General features: G+C 41.3%; 1 protein-coding gene across 1 annotated transcript in view; it reads left to right on the forward strand.

The window, feature by feature from the left end:
- The window catches only part of LOC126955312 (extracellular matrix organizing protein FRAS1), a 344,588-nt gene that overhangs the window by 234,866 nt on the left and 84,851 nt on the right, over positions 1-24,871 (forward strand). Inside the window, exons 19-20 of the mRNA XM_050791751.1 lie at positions 2,981-3,121; positions 5,983-6,126. Coding sequence (XP_050647708.1) covers positions 2,981-3,121; positions 5,983-6,126 — 285 coding nt within the window. The remainder of the gene's footprint in view (positions 1-2,980; positions 3,122-5,982; positions 6,127-24,871) is intronic.

The following is a 24,871-nucleotide window of genomic DNA, read 5'->3' on the forward strand; positions in this document are numbered from 1 at the left end:
TGAAGTTTCATGACTCTTTTTTTTAAAGGATGCAGATGTTAATGTCTGTACTTGCAGAAACAGAGCATTATAGAGAAAAAAAATACTTTAAGAGGATCATCATCCAGTATATTCCAGCATATCCCTTTCCCTCTGTACCCACAGCAACTAACTAGTTCATTATCTAGTTAGTTCTTAAACGTTTCCAATGAAGTCTTCTGAAGACTGTCGTGGCAACGTTCATGGGAGCTTATTTCTAAAATCTAGTGGATGCACAGGGACTTTCTTCTGGACTTCTTGGCCTACCAGCCTTTCAACTTGTTTGTCCTCTTTACCTTCCCATTGTATATAATCGAAAAATAACCTTTATGCACATTGAGTAAGACTATTTCATTCATTTTGTGACCAAGTGAAATGAAATGTTTGTACTCATAATGCATTAATTAATCTTTCTCCAATTTTCAATTCCACAGCGATACACTTTGATTTCCTATTGATTAAAGACGTATAACAGGAAGAGCTAGGGATTTTAGCAATCTTGTAAAGTCTGATATAAACCTAATGATATCATCAGACATATATTTAGGTGTGCAAAAATGTGTTGCTTCAAGATGCTTCCCCCATATTATCCTACAAAGCTTTGTGTTAACAATATTATTTAGCTGTGTTTTAAAGTATTGCCACCTCACTTTCCTTTACATACTGTTTCACTTTGTGTTAAACATGTCTTAAATAAGGCACTAATGTATATCCTTCTTTTGTAATAATATTTTCTTAAACATCAGTTTATTCATTATTTTAAGAGGAGTCTGAAAATACTTGGGAAAAAATTCCTAGCTGTGACTGATGCTAATAGGGTTGTTTTATAATCTTAAAAAATAAAATTGAATTTGAGAAAAAGAACATTAATTAAAAATATGGATCTCTAGATTCTGTTTATCATATAGTAAAAAATACTCTTGAATAAAACTCTGTAGTATATCCAGGGACGGTGATCAAAATATTTATTAACCAGTAAGGCATGAGCACTGCCCAGTGAGAATGGCATTGACCTGAGTTCAGGAGCAGAGTCCTGGGAGTCTCCTGGTATGGGTATTAGCCTGTAGGTGCCAGGCTATGAGTGGGGCAGGGTGCTAGGGGTGGGGTCAAGGCTGCAGCAGAGCACTGGAAGGCTTAGGGCAACAGCCATATACCAACCTCCATGGAAGTAGTTCAATACTTTAACCACCAGTACTGATGAACCAGGATGTCCTAGCTGAACATTAGCTCCATATATATATATTAAAGATTCTATGTTACATTTTATTAGGGGTTGGTGGCAATGGAGATCTCAGTGGTGTAAAATCACTTCTGGTCCTTCCAAGCTGAGGCACAGTGAATGTACTCAGAGGGTGTCTCTGTAGTCTGGTGGATCTTGTCCATTGGGCAGAAGATGGCCTGAAATGCATGGGGTTATCTGCATGAAGAACCAGGTCTTTGTCTTACTCATCATTGTATCCCCAGTACTTGAAGTTACTTGAGGCTCAGTGACAAATGAATGATTGGAGATAAATGGCTGGTTGTTTTAACACGTAGTTTTTATTATTCCGGTGTGGTGAGGCCAGAAGATCAGGAGACTGTTGCCATTGAAAAGTTTGTTACTCATAGCTCCAAAGAGGAAGGGGCACTCCATGGCATAAAGAGCCACAAGGGGGAGCACCAGGGTCAGTCAGGAGGCAGAGGTGATGGGGGAAACATGGGCAAGAGACTTTAGCGCCAGTAGAAAGGGATGGGTGAGGTAGGGTAAGCAGGCTTAGGATTGGCTAGTTGGGATAATTACAGTGGTCTGTGAGGTATAGAGACTGTCTCTAGTTGTCTAGTACCTGACCCCAAGGCAGGAGAATAGTAGCCTGGAGTGTAAGAGTATGATAAGGGAGGTGGTGGGAGTGTGAGTTTTGGATTAGTTAGTTTGCATAGGAAAGACATGCTCCCAAGGAAATCATTTATTATCTCCAGGAATATAGCCCCGGGAGGGTCAGTCTCCAAAATCTGCTTGGTTTCAGATGTCAAAGAATCAAAAATATAGATAATAAAAAGGCATGATTAAGACAATGGCTACTCTTGAGAAGTCATGCAACTATCCCTTTTATCATTAAAGGTCCAGTGAAAGCAAGCAGAAATGTTTTCTTTCTGTTTGCCTTTACTCTCTTTTCACCTGTGGGTAGTTCTAACGTAGCACTTAAGGTTAATGCTTATAGCCAAGATTTATTAAGCCCTTACTGTGTGTCCAGTACTATCCTAAGAATTCATATTCATCAGCCCAATTAGTGTCCACAACATCCCATGCAATAAGTTCTGTTTGGATCCTTGTTTTATAAATGAGGAAGCAGGAGCCTTGAGAAATGAGTTAGTCGAATTCACATAGAGCTATGATGTGATGCTCTTATTCTCTGTGCTACACTCTGTCTTTCATTCATTCTATTTCAGTAGCTTGCTTGGGTGTCTGTTGTAGCAACTAGTTTGAGCAGCTCAACATGTTGGGCAGTTCTCATCTGTGTATGCCCAGTCTCCATCTCAGAGTAGGCACTTTATAAACCTATGTGAAATCAATAAGTGAAGCTCTCACCAGCTTTTCTCTTTGATTTGAGCAACCCGATAAGCAGCAGAATATCTAGTGATAGAGAGCTGTCCCAAGGGAGGGAGAACTGTTTTCCGGCTTCCTGTTTTTTATTTCACATTCTCTGAGAATGGGAACTTAGGAAGAAAGAAATGTATGATTCTGCAAATGGTTATTTCTGTTTTGAGGCACTTGTGCTTTACTTAATCTGGGTTCCACAAATGCTTGCTTTCCAGGAGACTGCCTTTAGAGAGAAGTGTGTGAGATATGCGGCCTGTCCCTGGGAAAACCAAGTGAATGTACAGAACATACTCTGACCCAGGAATGTTAACGGGAGAGATAGAGTTACCATCTGTGTCTTGTGGGGCTTTCCTGATTGTCTCCTTTGCTTTATCTTTCCCCCAGCTTGCCACCAGTCCTGTTTCAGATGTGCAGGGAAAAGCCCACGTAACTGCACAGACTGTGGGCCTTCCCATGTGCTGTTGGATGGGCAGTGCCTCTCCCAGTGCCCAGATGGCTACTTTCACCAGGAAGGTAGTTGCACAGGTGAGTGAATTAGTAACATGCTGGGGCACATTGCCTATGCCCTTGTTTTGTCTTCAGAGCGTAGCCAGACACTGTAATTAGGAACCTTGTCATACCAGGGACTAAGATTCTGCTGTAAATCCTTGTCTTGAACTTGCAGGTTCAAAGTATAGAGGGAGGGGAACAAGTAAAATTTAGTTCTTCCAATAAGGAAGCATGAAAATAAAACATTAGAATCGGCTTTACCATAGAGACTATAATATTTGAATAAACTCTGAACTTGGTCTTCTCTTGCCTGGAAGACAATGATCTGAATAAATAACTCCTGTCATGGACTAAATAATGTCAGCATAAGTCTTTGTTGCTATGGCTTAAAAAGAGAGAGAGAGAGAGAGATAGGGATAGGGTTCTACTGTTGCCCAAGCTGGAGTGCAGTGGTGTGATCACAGCTCACTGCAACCTCACCTCAGCTTCCTGGGCTCAAGCAATCCTCCTCATTGTTGACCACCTGGGTTGGTCAACAATCTCTTACTCAATGAGGCCTCTTCTCGTGGCTAATTGTACTTCCTCACAGCATGGCAATCTCAGCTAGTCCATCTTCTTATGTGTCAGCTGTCTTCTCCTGGAATGAGTATTTCAAGAGACCTAAGCAGAAACTACAAGCTGCCTATCACCTAACCTCACTGTCACTTCTGCTATATTCTGTTGGTCAAAGCAAGATAACCCATATTTGAGTGGGTGAAGGAATAGAATACACCTCTCAGTGGAGGAATGGCTTATGCACAAAATTAGGGATGGATTTGATGATCTTCATCATGGAGACAAGCTACCTTGGTGCTAATGTACTTGTATGGAATCAAGCATTTGGCACAGGTAACTGTGCACTTACCAGCCCCACTTTCCCGGGCTACAGCAGAATAGAGCAAAAGGAGATGGAGGTATTTGCTTCTTACTTTAACATGTCAGTCCAGTGTGTTTTTTAAGATCACCTTTATGTTTCAGTGACAGAGATTCTGAAAATTACTAGTTGGGATTAGTACAGAATTTTGTTGGGATTGACGGAATACTAAAATTTAAGGACTTTATTGTAGCGCTGTGTGTTGTTGTTTTTTTTTTTGTATATACAGGAAAAAAAAACATTCTATCATTATTTTATTTCTAAAAAATAGACTGTTGGGGCCAGCTGATAGGAAAAAGCTCACTGATATGAAATTATATTGCAAGTATTTCTGGAGTCAGTAAATAAAATGAACTTATGACATGTTTTTAAAGTAAATTAATATTTGTTACATTAATCTAGCCTTAAACTTCAAAGAAGCGATTTAGAATGAACACAAATTTAGCTGATGATTGAAGATCAATATTACATTTGTTCTGGAATTTTTTGCCATTTTCTAAGTGTCTTTTTAATGTCTGCAGTCCCCTGGTGAGTTGCTTTACTTTAAATACTCTGTCAAGCTCAGTGGGAGAATGTTCCTGGTTTCTTTGTCATTAGGATTGCCCTTGAGAGCTGTTTCTATCCTTAGGTGCTTTCATCCTAGCCCAGCTGGTTTCTGTATGTATAAAATTGTTTAGAGGAGGAAAGTCTGGGTAGCTCTAGCTCTTCTCAGTCCATGCCTCTGTCTGCTGGAAGCCAGCAGATGGATGGTACCATGAGCAGCAGGGCACCCAGGTCACTGGAAATATTCTGATAGGGAGGAAAAACTGGGTGTTGGAAATCATCCAGAGAATGCTATATCTTTTGGACAGGCGCTTTCAACATTGAGAGCCTCAGGAATGTAGAAGGGGCGAGAGTGCTATCTTTCTAATCAACAGTTCATTTTCTTGCTTGCTTGCTTTTTTTTTTTTTTTTTCTTAAATAACTCCTAATCTTCTCTTGGCCTCTTGCCAGAATCGAGAGGCAGTTGACTTTACTCGAAATCTGTGCCTTTGCTTCCCACCAGCCGCGTGCCAGGATGGAATTCATCAGTTCCTGCAAGATCTACCCAGCCCCAGCCCCTCACATCCCCTCCTGTTGGACTCAGACCTGCTTAGACCTCCTTGCCCTTGACAGAGAAGTTCTTAAATCTGCTTCCATGTGCTTGCTCCTGCTGCTGCCTTGGCAGCGTCAGTGCAGCTGCAGCTGCAGCCGCCTTTGATTCTTTGCCACCCTTATCCTTATTGCTTACACCTTACCGTGACTCACTTGGTTTGTTTCAGTGTCATACCTCTTGTTAATTTGGTGGTTTTTCTGGAGAAGACATTGCTTTGGCATAACTTTGCCTCTAAGGAATTGAACTTCAGAGGCAGCTCACGATACCCTCCAGAAAGAGGACTTTTTTCTGTTTTTTGTATTTTAATTAAGTATTGCTGATAAAATAAGCATCCCAGTGGTGGTGGCTTGAAGGGAGGGCCTGGATGGCCACTGACTCTAGACAGAAGTTGCAGTATAGTTTGCTGTGCATGGATTCCCCCTTCATCTGCTGGAAATTTCTGAGAAGCAAAATGTCCCCTTCTTCTCCCTTTCCCACTCATTCTCTGAGTCATGGTATGTTAGGGTCAGGAAGTCTTACCACTCGTATTTCTGCTCTGTGACTGTGATTTGAACTTCCTTCATTACACAGATGGGCATGATCATGCTGGTCCCTCTGGAATGTGTGGCCGATGGCTCACATATTTATAGTTCTAGATTCCGTATTGTGTTCACGGGCTGTAGTCACCTTGACATCAGAAATGCAGTCCCTAGGTCAGGTCCAAGGCTGTGCCAGGCTCGCTCAGGAATCTTCTAAAGATGATTAAAGTTGGAGGTCTGCTCTTAGTGTAATTTGTGGAGTGCATTAAATACTTCACACATATACATGCTGAGCTGCTAATTCCAATCCTGGTTTTCTTCCCCCTGCCAGAATGTCACCCAACCTGCAGGCAGTGCCGTGGGCCGTTGGAGTCTGACTGCATCTCCTGTTACCCTCACGTCTCTCTTACCAATGGTAACTGCAGGACCAGCTGCAGGGAAGAGCAGTTCCTTAACCTCGTGGGATACTGTGCTGGTGAGTGAAACTCCTGTGGACTCCTCAGAAATCACTGGGCAGCTGCCGGGGCTCTTCATACCAGGCTTAAGGGGGCTCTTTGTCCTCAGATTATGAGCTGTTTTATAGGAGACATTTGTCTCATGTCTGGAAACTCATGTTACTGCTTCCCCTTGGGCATTTAGTAAATACTTGTGGATTGAAATGGAACTTCTAATAATACTCTTGCAAATCCTGAAAATCTCAGACTCTCATATTAATGAAGAATGAAGGGATGATAACAGCACCTTTGTATGCATTCAGAACTTCTTCTTAAGATAGCAAAAAGTGTTTTGAAAATAAGTCACTCCAAGACTTCCTTTCTCTTGTCTGCATTTTGTCCTGCTTCTTGCTGTGGAGAACCTTTGCCATCAGCCCTAGACACAAAATTTTAGAGAGATTAACCTTAAAGTAGATCAGTTGCCTTCGGAGATGGGATTTTTTTTTCTTCCTCATTTTAGAACTCAGATCTTAAAAAAAAAAAATTAGGAAAGCAGTCTAAAATTTGAATAATGTTGGAACCAGACATTTATGTTCATCTATCTAGTCAGACAACAAATGTGTATTTTTGAGTGCCTACTAATGGTCAAATGCTCAGAATACAGAAAAAGATGAAGGAGACAATGACTCCACCACCAAAGAGCCTAGAGACTGGGGAGAAGAATCTACTGGGTAATGGGTTATTATATATTTCTTGACCCACTTTTTCAAACTCTGGGACAAACTTGTAGAGCTTTGCCTTTACCAGCTGTTGCCTCAGCTCAGAAGGGCTGAACTGGGTGGATCCTGGGATGCTACTGGGCAAATGGGAAAGGTGAGAAAGTGTGCTGGCCGTCAGGTTTGTCTTGGGGCAGGGAGGAGGCGTGCTCAGTTGTCTAGATCACAGTATCCAGCAGGCACATTCAGTCTGGGATGACGCCAATATGTCAGCTGTTCGGTCTGGTGGATTGAGGGTGGAGTGGGGCACAGCAAGTCAGTAGCTGTGCTCCCTGTGGCATGGTCTAGGTGAGCCATTTATTTTTGCACATGACAATAAAGACTAGACATTTTGGTATTAAGGTCTATATCCTAAGAAAACCAAACTGTCAAGCACAGGGCTGCAGCCCAGAATGCTGGATTCAGAGCAGAAGCGTGTAGAGACTGTGCAAGCATTTTAGGTGCAATAAAAAGTGGAAATTCAGAGTCCAGGATTAAGACTAATCAGAATCCCTATGAGCTGTAGGATGCGAGTCTGTTGCTAGCGACGTCCATCGTAGTCAGGACTGTCTTGGAAAGTGGGAAAAATGGGAGATAGTAGTGCCCACCCCTGAAAGAGAATTTGGGGATGGAAAGGGCTGTTATTACAGTTTGTATGTTTGAGTTTAGCTACTTATTATCACTTTAGGACATGGAGCAGATACTCTGAGAATTAAATGGCTCTCTACATGGCTAAAGCGTATTGGTGGATATTTACTGAGAACCCACTGAGCACAAGGTGCCAAGTTGATGTTTGAGGGGGATACAGAGGTCTTCTAGGCTACTTAAGGAGGTGAACCAAAGACACAAGCATAGCTAACAAATAGTACAGAGCAATTTAGGGACAGTAACACCAACCAGTAATAAGGGCTGTAGGAGTTCAAGGTAGGGAGAAGTAACAGGATATGGAAGGCATTATGCGGGGGTCAGGGGGGAACCCAAAATACTTCCAGAAGAATAACCAGGATCCTGTGAGACAGAGGGAGCTCTGCTGAGCTTTCTGAGCATGGTTTCGCCAGGAGACAGGCCCAGCAGGTATAGCACATGGGCCACTCATGACTAGTGAGTCGTCTAACCTGGATGAAAAGCATGGTTGGTATTAAAGCATATTAGATAAAATGGTTGGGAAATTTAAATTCAAACCAGAGTATAGAGAGCTCAAAGTTTCAGGCCAAGAAGTTTTGATTAGATCTTGTGAGCAATAGGGCCATGAGAGTTTTGGAGAGGACTGTAGCTTGACTAAGGGTGTCTTAAAGCAAGAAACCTGCAAGCTGCATGGAAAATGGACTAACACAAGGAGAGATTAGAGTCAGGGTGAAGAGTTAGAAGGTAGGACCTGAATTATATCCTTCATGATGGCTTTTTTATTTAAAATCTAACTCAGAATGTGGGCCCTAAAAATTTTATGCTAGGGCATATTTAAAAAATACATGTTTATATAAGGAGATTCGAAAAATTTAATTTTTAATGAGCTCTGTTCTCTCTAATGTCCAGAGTGTTCTTTGATAGTAAATTAGGTGATTAGGACTTGCATTAATTTTTTAAGGCTAATAGGGAACCTTTAGAATGAGAATCATGGGACTGAGCTAAACAACTATGGAGTCCCCAACCCGAGAAGAGCAGGTCCTAACAAAATAAGCTGAAAAGGAAAATCTTGGTTGTCCTGGGAATTGGGTATATTAAATAATGGTTTTAAATGAGATAACCATTGTCTGGTGCTTAGCAATCATTTGTTGATTAAAGACTGGTGTAATAGTATTTATTATAGAAAAGTTTGAACAGTAATTTCAGTTATTGAAGTTTCAGAGAACTGTGCTGACACCAAAGTTTACTTTTTCACTAAGTGTATGACTTTTCTAAACACCCCTACTTTCCTCTGTAGCACTGCAATGCATTCACTCATGTAGAGTCATCAAACATTTGTGAAGCCCTTGCTCCTTGCCAGGCATTGTGCTGGACTCTGGGGATGTAAAGACAAATCAGATATGGTGCTTGTATACGAGAAATGGACTCTTTAGTGAATGAAGGTGTTAGTTTGCTAGGGTTGCCATACCAAAATATCACAGACTGAGTGGCTGAAACAATGGAAATTTATTTTCCCCAAGTTTTGGAGGCTGGAAGTCCATGATCAAGGTGCCCGCAGGCTTGGCTTCCTCGGAGGCCGCCCTCCTTAGCTTGCAGATGACGGCCCTCTTGCTGGCTCTTCTGTGCACATGTGCCCCTGGTTCTCTCTGCATGTCCTAATCTTCTCTTCTTATAACTATATTGGTCACACTGGATCAGGACCCATCCCTTAATATCCTTATTTTAACTTAATTACCTCCTTAAAGGCCCTATATCCAACTTCAGACATTCTGAAGTACTGGGATAGGGCCTCAACACATGAACTTGGGGGGGACTAATTCAGCCCATAACAGAAGAGAGTGTGCGTTTAGTGTAATATTGCTGTGGTACTCTGTGCACAGCACAGGATATGAGATAAGCCTGTGGGACAGGACCCTGACCCACACTGGAGGCTGTGTATATGAGTGTGTGGAGTGAGTATGAAAGCCTTCCGGAGGATGTCACAACTGAGGTGATTTTAAAGGTAGTGAGAATTAGAAGAGTTTGGAGCTTTGGAGGCAGAACAGTTCAGAAACTGGGCCAAAGAGGATTATCTATTGAGACACCCATAAAGAGGTGAGTCCTGTGAGAGTGGTGGGAGTTGAAGTAGGAGGGAGCAGGACTGGTCTGTAGGGCCTTGGCACACCCGTGGGGATGCCTTGAAGGTTCTGGGAAGTGTCGCAATTGCATTTCTGTGAAGAGAAAGATCTGCGGAAGATGGCTTGGAAGAAAAGACTGAAGCAGAAAGTTCTTTAGGAGGTAACCACAGTAATCTAGATGACAGAAATCCTTTAATGAGAATGCTGCTGAGGGGATAAAGAGAAGGGGTCATGATTTCACCAGGTATTAATAGTATGTTAGGTTGACTCATCTCAGATTGCTGTTTTGTCTGCAAAATGGTCCAAGTGGCAATTTCATATGATTTAACGTAATAGAAGCAACAGAGGTTGGTGCTCCCTCAGCCCTGGGGGGTAAGGGAGAAGGAATTTTGCAGATAGTTTCCACGTTTCTGGTCACAGAAATTCGAGGGGTGGGAGTACCATTTACCAAGGGTAGGAATAGATCTGAGAGGCAGTGAGGAAAAAACAGTATGCTTGAATGTAGCCAAGTTGAATTTGGGGTGACAGTTGGACATCCCAGAGTGTCTCTCTAGGAGGAGGATAAAGGTATAAGTGGACAGGTTTCTTACTATAGCTACTAGGAGCTTGTCTCCTTTCTCAGCGTTGACCTGAACTGAAAGTCCTGGAATTGTTTTTAACTAAAGTATTCCCTCAGTCAGGTCATAGTTAACCTCATAGAATATTTAGGTGACTTTTATCTAAACTCAGGAGGGTATTAGGAGAAACCATGTGATGACAGGCAAAGCTGAGGATCATCTACCTTGTGCGGGGCCGACAGTGGAATGTCCTCTCCGTGTCCTTGGGAAGTCCTAGCTCATAGGAAGTCCCGGAGGAGGACCGTGTCTGCCCGCTCTTCTGTGTATGTCCGAGCGCCTCCAGAGTGGCAGGGTTTCCTCTCAGGATGCGTTCTCTATTTGACTCATACCTGAGATCGTCATCGGAGACCTCGTGATTGTACTTTAGCTGTTTAAAAAAGAAAATGACAGAATCTAGCACACTGACAAGAGTAAACCCATCCTGGGAGCAGGTCCAGTAACCTCAGTGTGTGTCACGTATGAAGATGGCATATGTGTGGGGTTTCTTCCTCCAAGTCTATCAAAGCAAATATAAACTATGTGAGATTTAGGCCACAGCTGAAGGTTTTCAACAAAGATAAATGAACTGAGGTGAGAGGCAGCTTTGCATAATTGCGGGATACATGGTTATATGCTATGGAAAGCCAGGTTTTCTTCTGCCATAGATTGATTTTTTTTTTTTTTTTTTTTTTGGCCCACATCTCAACAACATTAACAGAAAACTCCAAAGGCTAAGGTGCTTTCTTCATTTCTTTTTCTCACCTAAAAGCTTTCTCTTGTTCATAGAATACAGTAACAATTAAAAGGAAAACAGATAAAAACCTGCGGTGGGGAGGGGAAATGTCCACATGCAAATGCATTTCTTTAAAAAATGCTTTGAGTTTTGTGGACTGCCTGATGGGACGGTTGTATTTTTGAGTTCTTATATAGAAAGAAGATAATATCAAGGGTAATATTGCAGAGGGGAAGACCTGAAAAATTAAAATACTTGTTTTTTTTGGGGGGTAGTGAAAGTCTGGGGTATTAAAAAATTGTTATTGTTTATGAAGCATTTTTTAAATGCGGGTTTGCTCTTTCCACAAATCTGTGTGAGAATGGAAGCAAAAGAAGATAAGTATCAGTAAAGAAATATTACTTTGAGTATTTTCATACTATATTCCTATTCCGCAGAACTCAAATTCTAAACAATGGTTAATAGGTGTTACGTGTAACAAAAACAAAAACAAAAAACCTCCTGGCCAGATAAATTTAGGGTTGGCTCGGTTACATAAAGGTAAGCAACTTTCTTTATTGCAGGATTTCTGAAAACCTTAAAAATACATATGTGCGCTGTGAATCTTTAAGATGAAGATGGCTGAACATCATTTCCCAAGCATTGAGGACCCCTTCCCTTTATTATAGCCTCTTACAGGGTTAGCCAGTAGTATGCAGAACAATATTTTGGAAGTTCTGAACTAACTGATATTAATACTTGGAACAATTGGTTTGCACCTGCTAAAGGTAAAAGAAAATTATGAACCCGTACACAGGTTGTGGACCAACTGACTTCCCTCCATCCCTTCCTCTCTCCCTCTCTCCCTTCTACCCTTCCTTCTTTCTTTTCTCTGTGGGCAGGCAGAGGTGTCACCCAAGGAGGTACGTGTTTGCCACCTTTTTGCCTGCTGAAGAGCATTGCTATTAACATTTTTCTTCCACATCATAAACACTTTTGAGTCCTTTCCATGATTTTTCCCATTTATTGTCACCATTTCTGAAAGAAGGGCCCTAAAAATGTGGTGAAAAAGTAAAATTGCTCAAAGTTAAAGAGCAACATATCTTTATTTTGGAATAAGCTGATACAACTGCAACACTGAATAATGCGGGGGAAAATCCCAGTTCAAGTTGAACATAATTAAGTACCGGGAGGGAGCCCTGTATGAGCCAGGGCACCAGCTCTCTGTCTCCCCTCCAGACACAGTGAGTGGAAGCCAGAGAAGTGAGAGCCAGTTCTGTTTTAAAGCAGCTTCTACCGTGCGGGGGAGGTGGATTGGCACCGCCCTACATCTTGCTGTGGCTGCTTCTGCAGTTATAAATGGAAAGGAAAGGAAGAAAAGAGCCATAAGCTTTAAACATGTAGCAGTTGTTGCCTTATTTTGATCACCAAATCCTACCCATCCATCCCTCAGTGCCTGGCTCAGATCCCCTCCCCTCCAGGACCAGCTTCTTCTTGGCATCTCCCCTGTTAGAATTTCTAGTATGCTGATTATTTCTGCCATTTACCTAGCACTTGGGCTTTGATCAGCTCACGTTCTCTGTGAGTGATCTTTTTGTGGGTATCTAATAATAGGTGCCAGTTCTGAGGGCTTATCATATGAAAAGTGCTGTGCTAATTGCTTTGAATGTATTTTGCCATTTAACATTCACAGTGATCCTCGAAGGTAGGTACTAATTTTATCCCCATTTTTACATATAAGGAAACTGAAACTGGCTAAGAGAGGTTAAGTACTGACTCCAAATGATAAAAGTCAGGAATGATTGATCCAAGATTTGAACCCAGAGAATGTGATTCCAGAGTCCACATACTCAACCATTTTGTACTCCATGATGCAAGTACAATTGCTTGCACACAATCGGGGTTCAAGAATGATTTTTTTTTTTTTTTTGGTTGGTGAATTAAAAAGCAGATTGGTAGGTGGATTACTTGATTGGCGAATTAAAAATCAGTGTGATAAATAGAATGGTTTGGAGAGGCATTGTTGGGAAACATTGCACGAACTTGCTGGTCTGTTTTAAATGCTAAGGAAGCTGATTTAGACTGCCATGTGCATTCCCATTGTATTTGATCCTTATTAAATGAATAAACTTCAAAGACAAACATTAATGCATACTAAATTTTAATAATTCATATCACTCCACATTTACTTTCTTTTTCAATATATACATACATGCATTGTTTTCAGTTGTAGTCAACAGCTACTGTATTTCTTTGTTCTGTTCTCTAAAATATCACTTTAAATGACATATTTCCATATGTTGGCAAATATTGGAAGAATCTACATAATTGTCATTTTTAATGCCTAAGTCATTTTCCGTTGTGTTTGAGTAACTTAACTTGGCCATTTTCCTGTTGTGGATCTGGGCCGTAAAAAGCAGGAGATAGATTTACTGGTTGGTCCATGACTTCCAAGGCTACAGCTGTGATTAGATATGTGTTTCATGTCATTACTAATACTAGTAATGGTGTGTTTATGAATTTTTATAATTTTCAAAGCATTTTCTCATGGATCTTCTCCTTTAATCATCCCCAGAAGCCCCCGTGAAGAACTGGAAATGCTAGTAATTCCCATTTTGTTGACTAGTGAATTAAGACTCAGTAGAGTGCCAAGCTAGCACTTGGATGGTCCTCAAGAACTGTTGGGTAGAATTAAGGACTTGAATCAGCTGTCCTCATGTCTAATCCTCTTCTAATGCCTCATATGATAATTACAACAGGATCTTTCTTCTTAGTGTGAGTCATATTTTGGTTCTTATCGCTTCTTTTTCACCTTTCTCTTTATTCCATCTAGTCCTGTTCTTCTATCTCTGCATTTTTTTCAATTTGCTTGTGTCTTCTATTTTTTTTAACACTTGCTTCTTTATTTTCCTTATCTTCTTTTTTTGTAATGTACTTTCTTTTCTTATTTCTCATTTGTCACCCTATCTCTTACTGCTTGAACCGTAAATTGCATATCCACCCTCTCTACAGAGCTTTCAATGATTGTCTCTTCCTTGTTCTCCCAAATTTTGTTTTATTTAAGAGATCCGTCTGTCTGCAAAGGGATGATTGAATATTTCAAAGCATTTTTTTTTTGAGCTTTTCCTTTCAGGAAAAAAGAACATGACCTATGCTTAAATTGAGTCCTTCCTAAATAATAATAAAAAAAAAATTGTATTTTCTCCTTCATGTGACTTTTACCAAACAATACCTTCCTTAGCTTTCATAATAAGAGAAGGACCTTACCTGTAAGCTTTCAGCTTGTAAAAGCTCCCAATGAAGTCAGGATTGCTGTTTCTTCCTAATAACTATAGGTCAGGGCTTGAATTGCAGAGAAGGTTTCTGTGGGTGTATGTTGAAAGAACACAGCTGAATTGAGACTTACAGGTTATCTTCTTCAGTACTGAAGGTAGCAAAACTGCTAAGGCTACATTTACCTGCTTTTACACACCTGTGAATTTCTGTGGTTTACTTTTAATAGGTAAAAACAGGGAATTGATTGCAAACATGAGCATCAGCATCAGTGTCAATTCTGATTGGGCCCACTACAGATAAGGAATAATAACCCATGTTTATTGAACACTCATTGTGTACCAGTTCGTCACATATATTATGTCACTTAATTCTGTCTGCAAGCACAGGAAGTTGGTACTGTGATTAGTACTATCTGCATTTTACAGGCCAAGGTAAGATTAGTGATGAGATTAGAGATGTTAACCCACTTACCCAAAGTGTCACAGCTAGTAAGCCCTGGAGCTGGGCTCTGAATCCAAGGAGTACACTTCAGAGGGCACATATGTGATCACTGTGTCATCAGCCTTCATCACTGATCTAGTTTCCATGAGACCCTCTCTGCTTCTCGACATCATTGTATTCACTTCTTTTTGATGCTTTGTGGTTTTGACCCTCATGGCCTTCCCACGCACTCCCTACGCTCTCATTTCACTCTCAGTCTACAACTCTGCTTTCCTTTTTTTTGTTTAGAAGATTTATATTATCTGATAAAACAAAACAAACAAACCTCACCTTTCTTCTCAAATATCTTTCTCTTCTATTACCTCTTTTTCCTTCCTTTGAGAAAGGAGCTCCCTCATTCTGCCCCGGGGAGCTCCTTCTCCAGTGTCCCAGAGCCCATCTGCCTTCCTGAGCTGATCTCTCCAGTCAGGTGTTTCCTCTTCTGCTTACACATTCATCTCCCTCCTTTTCTCTTCATTTTTCCTGCTCCTTTTCCTCCCCCATCTGCTTGCCTCCAGGGCCCTTGTGTCTTTCACAACTTAAATCTTCATTTCTATTTTCTCCTTAGATTTCATCCCAAGTACGTGTGATAATCCCCTCCAGATCCTCATTTCTCTCTTCCTGCTGGACATCTGATCACAGGAAAACTCCAAAGAAAATCCTTCATCTTCATCCCTCCTACCTCCACAGGTGCTTTTCTTCCTTCTCTTGACTTCCTTGTCCATCTACTACTGATTTTTCAATTGGCACGATTCAAAACCATTGTGTTACCTTTGCTTCTTGGCAACCCGTCTTCCATATTGGAATCACTGTCATATCTCATAAATATGGCATATCTCTGTTTCCGCTGCAAAAACCCCAGGCTCTTCTTTCTCAGATGACAGACACATTTTTCTCTTTCTGCTAGAGGCTCTTCCTCACTAAAGCTCTCCTAGTCCTTCCCAAGAGGAGGAGACCTTTCTTGAATATCAACTTTGGTTTATAAAACACTCTTTGACACTCAAAACTTGTCGATGCCTTCCCATTGCCCATTGCATTAGCTGTAAATCCTTCACCCTGATTTTCAAGGTCCCTGATTTCCTTGGTTCCCCTGTGAACGTCCAAAGCTCCAGCCATGCTGGTTTTCCTCCCCACGCCACACTGCTCCATTCCTGTGTGCCTCTGTGCTGTTACATGTTCTTCCCTACTAACAAGGATGTCCTCAGCTGGCACCATCTGCAAACATCAAATGAACACTCAAGGTCAAGTTCCTCTTACTCACTTTGGATAAAATATTCTCTGATCCTTGACACCTGTTGCATTTGGGATGTGTATGTGTGTGTGTGTTTGCCATCCCTAAGCATCTTGAGAGAAGGATTCGAGTCTGATTCAACCCTATAGTACCTTCCACAGTGCCTCAACTCAGCTGACTTGCCATAAATGTTAATTGAAGTGAACTGTTTTCTACTGTGGAGCTAAACCGAGTAAAACATAAATTGGATACAAAACTTCAAGATACATGGTAAGAGTGATACTCCTGACACCTTGTTGGCAGTGCAAGCTGGCACCAAAACCTAGAGCTTTGCTTTTACATTTGACACTGCCACTTGCCACCTCCCCCTACCCTCCCCACTTCAAGCTGTTTCCTTGGCTCCTACAGCAGCCTTCCCAACACATTGGTGAGTTTGTCAACACTGAGTAGAAATCACTGCTCTATAACATGAAGGTCATTCTGTTGTCATGTTTTCTTTGGTTAGTATTTTAAGAGTAAAGCAATAGCCACAGACACTGAAGAAAGAAGTCTCACTTGGTTGGTTGGTTTTGTTTTGTTTTGTAGCTTTTGTACTAACTCAAAGCCTCTAAAAAGAATACATGATTTCTAAGAGCTTACGGGTGGACTGAGCACAAAGTAATGATCAAAAGGGAAAGAGATAGGATTTTTTTTTCTTCTGTCATCTGTATATTATTTTCTGGATTCCTGTCGTACTTATCTCACAAGCAGAAACCCATCAATTTTAAAAGTGGCATTAGAATTCAAATTCGATGCCCTTTAAAGGCCCTGAGTTTTGGCATGAAGTCATTTCTTTTTCACCTGACGAAGAACAGCTACAAGTGCTGATTATTTTAACCGCTTCCAAATGCACTTAATGTGGTTGCATTAAGAACCTAATGGACTGACAGGACATTATTAAAAATCTCACTGTGTGTCTAAATTTGTCTTTATAGGTCATTATTTATCAGCTAAGGAGTCACTGCTCCATAAAACCAACATCCAAAGCCATTGCGTCGACAGTACACATTTACTTTAATATCTTCAAGCTTTTTTGATTTTGCTCCAAAGATGTGAAATAAATTATTTCACTGCCATGTGCTTCCATCCATCATGATTGTGGGTAATCCTCACTGATCCTTGAAGCAGAGCCTTTGTGATTTGAAGAAAGCATCATATAGTGATGACCACATGCAATTTCCTCACAGCTGCAGGGTGACATATTAGAGGATTCTACAGCTGCTGAGTCAAAATATTAATTTTTTATCTGTTTAAATTTCTAGCATGTCTACATGCTGTGCATATTTAGAAAACAAATGGAATCTTCTGCTTGCTTAAAAACAATAAATGCATTTATTTCAGCTGGAGCTAATACTCCATTTTTCAGGCTGCCTTGTAATGTGTTTATTAATTTGCTTGTTTACAGTGCTAATTCACTGCGTTTATTAGCAAGGTGGTATATACACAAACAACTGGAATTCCATCTGTGCCCCCACCCCCAACTCACATACTTATTATACATCAGTAATCTGAAACAGCCTAAGCGTAAATGTATCCTGGGCCTCTCTTCTTTCCTTGTGACTCTTAATGAGTCGTATATTTAAAGACTCTTTACTGTAATTGCAATAGTGACAAACAAGAATTTACTTACTGAGTAGTAGCAGGAGGAATCTGAGGGACGGGCTCCAGAATAGGCACTGTTTTTAAGCAATTAACAGATACACGCTCCCTATTTCGACATATTTGAGGTCAGCCTCCCTTTTTTTGATTGCAGGCAGGAAGGTCAGATGCAGATGCCTTACTGCACAGATGGGGCTTTTTGGATGGGACATTAATCCTTGCAGAAGCTGCTAGAGTGATGGGTTGGAAATTCAATTCCCTTGTTTTAGTAACTGCAGTCTGATACAAGTGAAGCAGTGACCGTATACACTTCCTCTACTGTGTCCTGTGAAGTGGTTTTCAATATCACCTGTGGGCAGGAACAGGCATGGATGGCAGAGTGGGGTGTTTAGGGGGAATTCACCCCGGAATTTGTTGGTCTCTCTGAGGACGCTGCTGCTTTAAGGACACAGTTTCTGACAGATGTGCTCCTATGGTGTGGGCCCATCAAAGATCTGAATTAGAGGGTTCATCAGACGGTTACCACCAAATGAGAAGAATTCAAGAGTTGCCTCCAAATCAGACTGGTTTGTAGAAAATATGCCCATAGACTTTACTGTGAGTAAAATGGCTGGTGTCGTGGCAGTTTATTGGGTCACGTAGTTACCTCCCAAAGTGCCTAGATGTGGGGCTCATGCCACGTCTTCATTATGTTTAGATTGTATAATTAATACATTTGGCTGGCCATGGGGGTAGTTCTGTCTTCATTATCTCCAGTTGTAACTGACAAGGCAGTTGGCAGTTGTCACACCTGCAGCCGAGTAGCGCCCTTTTTCTCCTGGCCTCAAGTGGATTTTGAAAACCAGGTGATGCAACCCATATGCCCTTTTTCGTGGGCCTTCAGATTCTCCACAATTTCCTAGTATTTTTACTCCAGTATCTTAATTTTCCCCCTCTAACAACTGTGTGGGAGCTACCTACCAGGCACCACTGATTTGGCCAAATTCCACTTTGTTCTCCTTTTAAAAGGAGTTTTGAGAACTGTCCATGAGTGAAAAGGCCTTCCCCAGTCATGCAAAGACAAACCACAAGTGTGTTTTTCTTCCTTCTCAAGGATCTCCATTCCTGGGCACAATAGTTTTCATGTATTTGCATTATCATATTCTTAATATGCCTACTCTAGCATAAGCCCCTTGAGAGCAATTCAGCAGAGGGATGTTTTTGTCAGAAAAGGGGCTTCTGCAGATGTAATGGAGGGGAGGAGTGGGGGAGGAGAGAGAACAGTAAGGAGCCTGCTTTTCTGCTCCAGCAAGGGTTTCATGGCAAGAGCTGCTGTATGTCAGAGTTTTCTTAGATCTGCTTTGCTTTGATGTCTTCTCCTAACATGAGTTGCCTTTCATATAAAAAAAATTCTCATTTAAATCTATAACAAAAACACAGAGACCTCAGTAAAGAAACTGAAAAAAGACACACACACACACACACACACACACATATACACACACACACACACACACAGAGAGAGAGAAAGAGAGAGAGAGATTCCCAATTGCTTTCACCAAAAAATCCAGACTCCTTTTCATGACTTACAATGCTTTGCAAAACTGGCCTGCCCAGGTCTGAGTGGCTCTTTTGTGTGTTCTTTGAGATCCAGTCATGTTGAATTTTCTCCGTTCCTTGAAGGCATCCTGTTCTGTTCAACTGCTGGGTTGCCTAAGCTTTCCCTCCTCTTGGAACCCTTTCCAAACATCCTCACCCTGCCCTGCTCCTCTTGCAGCTAACTGCCACCAGTGTTCTTGTCTCAGCCTCCTCTGGGAGGTCTTCCCTGGCCCCTGGACTAAGTTGGTACCCCTGCTATGTACTTTCATGGCACCCTATCATTATCCCTGTAGCATTCTACAGGATGTTTGTAACAGTCTCATGCCAGTCCTGCACCTCAGTGTCCACCATGTTTTCAGGTTGCTCAGCACACTGTCCCCATGACAAAATTTGGAGACAGCCCTCTTTAAGGCAAGAAACACAGCCCAAGCCCACTCTACTATTGGACTGAAACATTCTACTGGGTTACTTCCAACCTGTTCCATAAGAGGGGCAGGCAGGAGCAAAGGGAGTGGTCCCTCTGCTTTTTCTTCCCCTTCAGTTTGAAGGTTTTCTAGGTTGGGGTAGGGAGATGGAGAGTGTAGGGGTTGTGTTGATCGGGGAGGGCGTGGGTCTATTAGTTCCAATGCACATTCAAGAACGTTTTCGGCCAGGTGAGGTGGCTCATACCTGTAATCCCATCACTTTGGGAAGCCAAGGAGGGAAGATTGCTTGAGGCCAGGAGTTTGACACCAGTCTGGGCAATATAGTGAGACTCCTGTCTGCATGAAAAATAAAAGGATTAGGTGGACCCGGTGGTACACACCTATAGGTCCAGCTACTCAAGAGACTGAAGCAGGAGGATCCTGGAGCCCCGAGTTCGAGGTTTCAGTGAGCTATGATTTTTGCCACTGTACTCCAGTGTGGGCAACAGAGGGACACCTTGTCTTACCAAACAAAAAAAGACCATTTTTTTTTTCTTTCTATCTCCTATGCTCTGGGTTCTATAAGTATAGTGTCTTTGTAGGTCTGATTTGATAACTTTGGGAACATATGATAACCCCATACTTCCTGGTCCAATGGGGGATAGTGACAGTGGATGAGGAAGGAACTCACTGATTAATACCTCAGTTTATTCTTTGATTGTGCATATTAAATACTCAATTAAAATGATATATCCAGAATCATTTCCCCCACCATGCTGAAAATTGTAGGAGTATAGTAGCCATTGGAATGTTTTTATTGTTTCAATGAAAAAAAAAAATTTTCATACTCAACCTCACTTATAATAAAAGAAATATGAAGTAAAACAATGACATAACCCCAATTTTCACCAACCAATTTAACCAAGATTGGTTGACTATTTTTAAATTTTTTAGTGCTGGCAAAATTATGATGAAACAGTCTCATAAATGGCTCTTGAAATATAAATCAATAGGAACTTTCTGGAATGAAATGTATAATATCAATTAAGAATTTTAAATTTTTTCATGCTTGTAGTGCTTAAAAGTGTATGCTCTGGACTTAGTCTGTTTGTGATATATGTAAAGCAAATGACTTAACCTTTCAGAGTCTCAGTTTCCTCATTTATAAAATGGGGATAATAACATTGCCTACTTTTTCTCTTCAAGTGAAATTATGTGTTTATAATAATTAATATTTTGCCCAATGTGTATTCAGAGCTCAGTAAATGTAAACTGTAATAGTAATATGAATTGTACCCTTTTGACATTGTCCTTTAGGAAATAATCTGAGATGCAGACAAAGATTTATGCACAAAAGTGTTATCATAGCCTTAGTTATAAAAATGGAGACAAACTGCAAGTAAATATTCAAACTGTAAGAAAAATGGCAGATTTTTTGTTTCCTTACTTAATGCTGGAATATGATGTAGCTGCTAAAAATGATGTTTACAGAGTCCCTAATGACATGTGGGAATGCTGATGATAATTGAGTAAAAAAGGTACTATAATGCCCACATTTAATCTAATCTAATCCATGTAAAAATCTCTGTATGTAAAATTGTATAGAGAAAGCACTAAAAAAAAAAAAAAGTCAATGTTAGTAGTTATTGACCCCGAAAAACCATGCTTAGGATGATTTTTATGATTATTTATACTTTGTAAAAATATTTTTCATGTTTCCTTCTCTTCCGTGGCTTACTTTGTAGTCAGAAAAATAAAACCCTTAGATCCCTGTCTGAACCTGCTCAGCCCTTCTGTGTAGATGACAGCAGTCCTGGACTTGTACCTGAAGCCTGCTCACAGGTGGTGCCCTGTGGGACTGGCTACTTGTAGCCTGTCTTGCCTGAGTTTTGTAGTCTGCCCTAGGGAACTATACTTTTCTGGTTGTAAGTCAGAACATTGGTATTAATCCTCAAGCCCTTGTTGCTCTGATTTCTGGCTTCTTTCCGTGCAGATCGTTACTCATTTTGAGGTCTCCCAAGAAACTCTCTCCTACAAAGAGATTTTGACTTCAAGCCTCTGACGACAAGTGTTCCCTAGGTTTTGGGGACTTATTATTCTTTTCAGCTTGATTTAATAAAAATCAGTCAACTAACCTTGAGAGCCTAATTATATAATTGGCCTTCTGTTGGGGGATTGCATATGATGGAGCTGGGAAGGAAAGTTTGCATGAGTGGATTAACATGGGTCCCACTCAGGTTGTTGCTTTGGAATGAGTCTATTCACAGGATTGGGTGTTCAGCATGACTTCTTAAACCATAGAATGAATACAGGTAGTGAACAAAAAGAGTTAGATAGTTTAACTTTCCACACTTGAGTGTTTATAATCTCCTGTGTGAGGTAAAACTATAAACTAACTTGGATAAATGTGATGTGTTGGGCATCTTGGAGTTGATCATTTTATATTTTCGGGTGTCGTGTACTGATTTCTCTATTGACTCTGAGCACTCACTCCATCATGCAATATATGTCTGGGGACTGATCTGATGCCTTCTTATGGCTTAACATGGAGCTGTGGAAGGAAGCAGAGGCCCTGAGTAATTTCAGAGTCTCTGAAACTCTTCAGACCTTTCCATTGATTTCTGGCGTCTGTGTACCCAAATCTGCCAAACAGCCATGTCTGGTTTAAGATCTCCAGAGACTTGATTAGAAGGATAGAAAAAGTTAAAGGCTGTAAGGAACCCCTATATTTATAAGTCATCAGAGGCACAGAAAGAGAACCCAGCCAAGAAGAGCACGTGTGTCACTCATGCTGAGAGGAGAGAGTTTTAAGGGGGAGGGCGCCTGGTCAACAGTGCCTTGTGTTGCAGAGATTTCAGGTAGGATAAGGAATTAGAGGAGGCTATTAGATCTGGTCCTTAAGAGGCCATCAGAGACCTTTTCAAGAGCAATACCACAGTAAAATATTTTGAAGACAGATAACAATGAAGTGAGGAGTTAGAGGGGCAAGGAAGCTGGGTAGTTAAGGGAAGGCAAGAGATGAGCTGTTTGTAGAGAAAAGTTTTTAGGACAGTGGGCAATGGAGAGCATGGTTGGAAGTTGAGGTTGAAAAGAGAGATAGGGGAAAATAGGGAATAATACTGTAAATTGGATCAAGAATATAGGTGTAGGCATTAGCCATTTTATCATGGGAGAAGGGAGGAAATGAAATAAAAACAGGAATAGATAGGTATTTTGAGGTTGAAAGGAATGAATCCAGGATGCTCTGCTTAATGATGTAGATGAGATCACCTGGGAAGACATGAATGGATGGGTAGAGTGGGGTAGTGACTTCAGAAGAGTAATAAGGGTTTAAAAGCACTGCTGGGTGAGGGGGAAGGAATGTCCACAATCTGGCTCCAGTTTCCTTTAGAATATTTAACACACGTTACACTCCTTATTTAAACAGAGATCCCAAGATCAGATAAATCCATAAATACTTATTTGTTGTACCCACAAAATACTACAGGGGTCTGCTTACTTTCTCTTGAAAGCATCCCCTGGGTGATTATTCTTTTATGTTTCTCTAATTGCATGCTAGAGAAAGCATCTGTTAGATGCAACTAGTCTTTAGACCACTGAACACCTGCAGATCTTGTTGATGCATGCCCAAGTTCAGAAAGCTCTGGAAGAAATTGCTTTAAAGAGGATAGGCCATAACTTTTCAAATAACGGAGCCTTGAATCTGTAGTGTTTCCTAGGTTTCCAATCCTAACATTTACCCACTTGTTAAGGTAATCATAAAACAGTATCACCTTCATTTGCTCTTGCAACTTTTGAAGGTTTTTAAATATCCCTTTGCACAACTGGGATTGTGCTCCTGGCACTGTAAGGAAGGCATAGGGAAGAGAGAACAAAGGGCTTGGCATTATGTGGAAGCCATACACCAAATCTGGGGAAAGTAGCCTCTTTCTCATATTTCCTTCAACGCAGTCATAATTTCCTTTGTAGTTTAACTGAAGGGCTGAAATGAGGATTCATTTGGCTCTCAGGATATCATGAATTGTTCCTAATATTGGCAAAAGGCTGCTTGTAATTTGTAACTCCCAAAGTTCAGAGAAAGGTTGGGGACTGTTAATTTGTATGCTGCCAAAAGAATCAGCGTTTTTGAGTCAGACTCCTGTGGCTTAACTTCTGGGATGACTATGAAGGTCCTCTGAAGGGTTCTCATGTGGATGAGTGGGCACTGGACATGAAAGGGAGATCTGCTTCATGTGCAGGGAACACATCCAGATGATCAACAGTTAGGATCACCAACAGTGTACAGAGAAAGACCTGTTTTTAACAGATTTCAGCGGCAGGAATCTGTTTTACCAACATGGATTTCGCTAGAAATCACAGTCTCTACTACAAGCCTTGAGATGAAACAAGACATTTTGAGGCCATGGGTGGTGCATTAGCGAGTACAAAGAAATGCTTTGAATCCTACAGGGGAAGATGGGAAGGCCCCATAACCAGAACTCTTTCTTTTCTTTCTTCTAGATCTTACTCCTTTTTCATTTTAGGTGGGTAAATTGAGATTTGTGGGTTTTCTCCTGCCTTTGGGATAAAGGATGATAAATAGGACTTAAAGGGTAATTACCACTTGAAAGCAGGAAGTTTTCACCTACAAAGGAAGCTGAACACAATCAAGTTCTTTATTAAAGAATGACTATTATGTGAATGAGAACAAGAGACAGTGCTGTCTGGAAAAATAATTTGTTTTATAGCTTTAATCCCAACTGGCATTACAGAGCTACTATGCACTATGTATTGGGTCATAAAAATGGCTTTTCAACTCACAACTCTTCTTCATAACTTTATCTCTAGTTAAATACCAAAATATTCCAGCAACTCAATCCAATTATTTACTCACCCCAGTCCATTCATACTGAAGGCTGAGACTGGCATACTGACTCCAGAAGGCCAAATCTGTGACAAGGAGCCTTGCGGAGGGCTCAGGAGCCCTGTTGATGCAGGATTTTTCTCAGCTTCTTTGCCAGACTCATGGCAGTGGCGCCTCATCTACTCAGCCTGCTGTGCTCAGCCCCTTGTGGGAGAAACATGTGAGTTAGTGAGTGCAGGATCCAGCTGGCCTCTCCGGGCACTGACACAACAGCCAGCGCCATGGGGGGCCTGCAGCCAAACCAGGCATGTCACCTCAAGGGAAACGTGGTGGCACCGAGGTGAGGGTGCCCATGACCCTGAAGCCCCAGACAGGGTGTTATAGTGCTCTTTTACTTTCGCCATCTAAGTCTGACAGATGGTGGTGTGTTAGCAGCTCATTTGGCCTCTTGCCTTGTTGCTGAGGCAGTTGCCCTCTGCTGGTGAGGGCAAAGGGCTGGTGTGACAGCCTTTTCTGGGTACTGGCACTTAGT

The sequence above is a fragment of the Macaca thibetana genome, chromosome 5, assembly GCF_024542745.1.
Source record: "Macaca thibetana thibetana isolate TM-01 chromosome 5, ASM2454274v1, whole genome shotgun sequence".
Taxonomy (NCBI): domain Eukaryota; kingdom Metazoa; phylum Chordata; class Mammalia; order Primates; family Cercopithecidae; genus Macaca; species Macaca thibetana.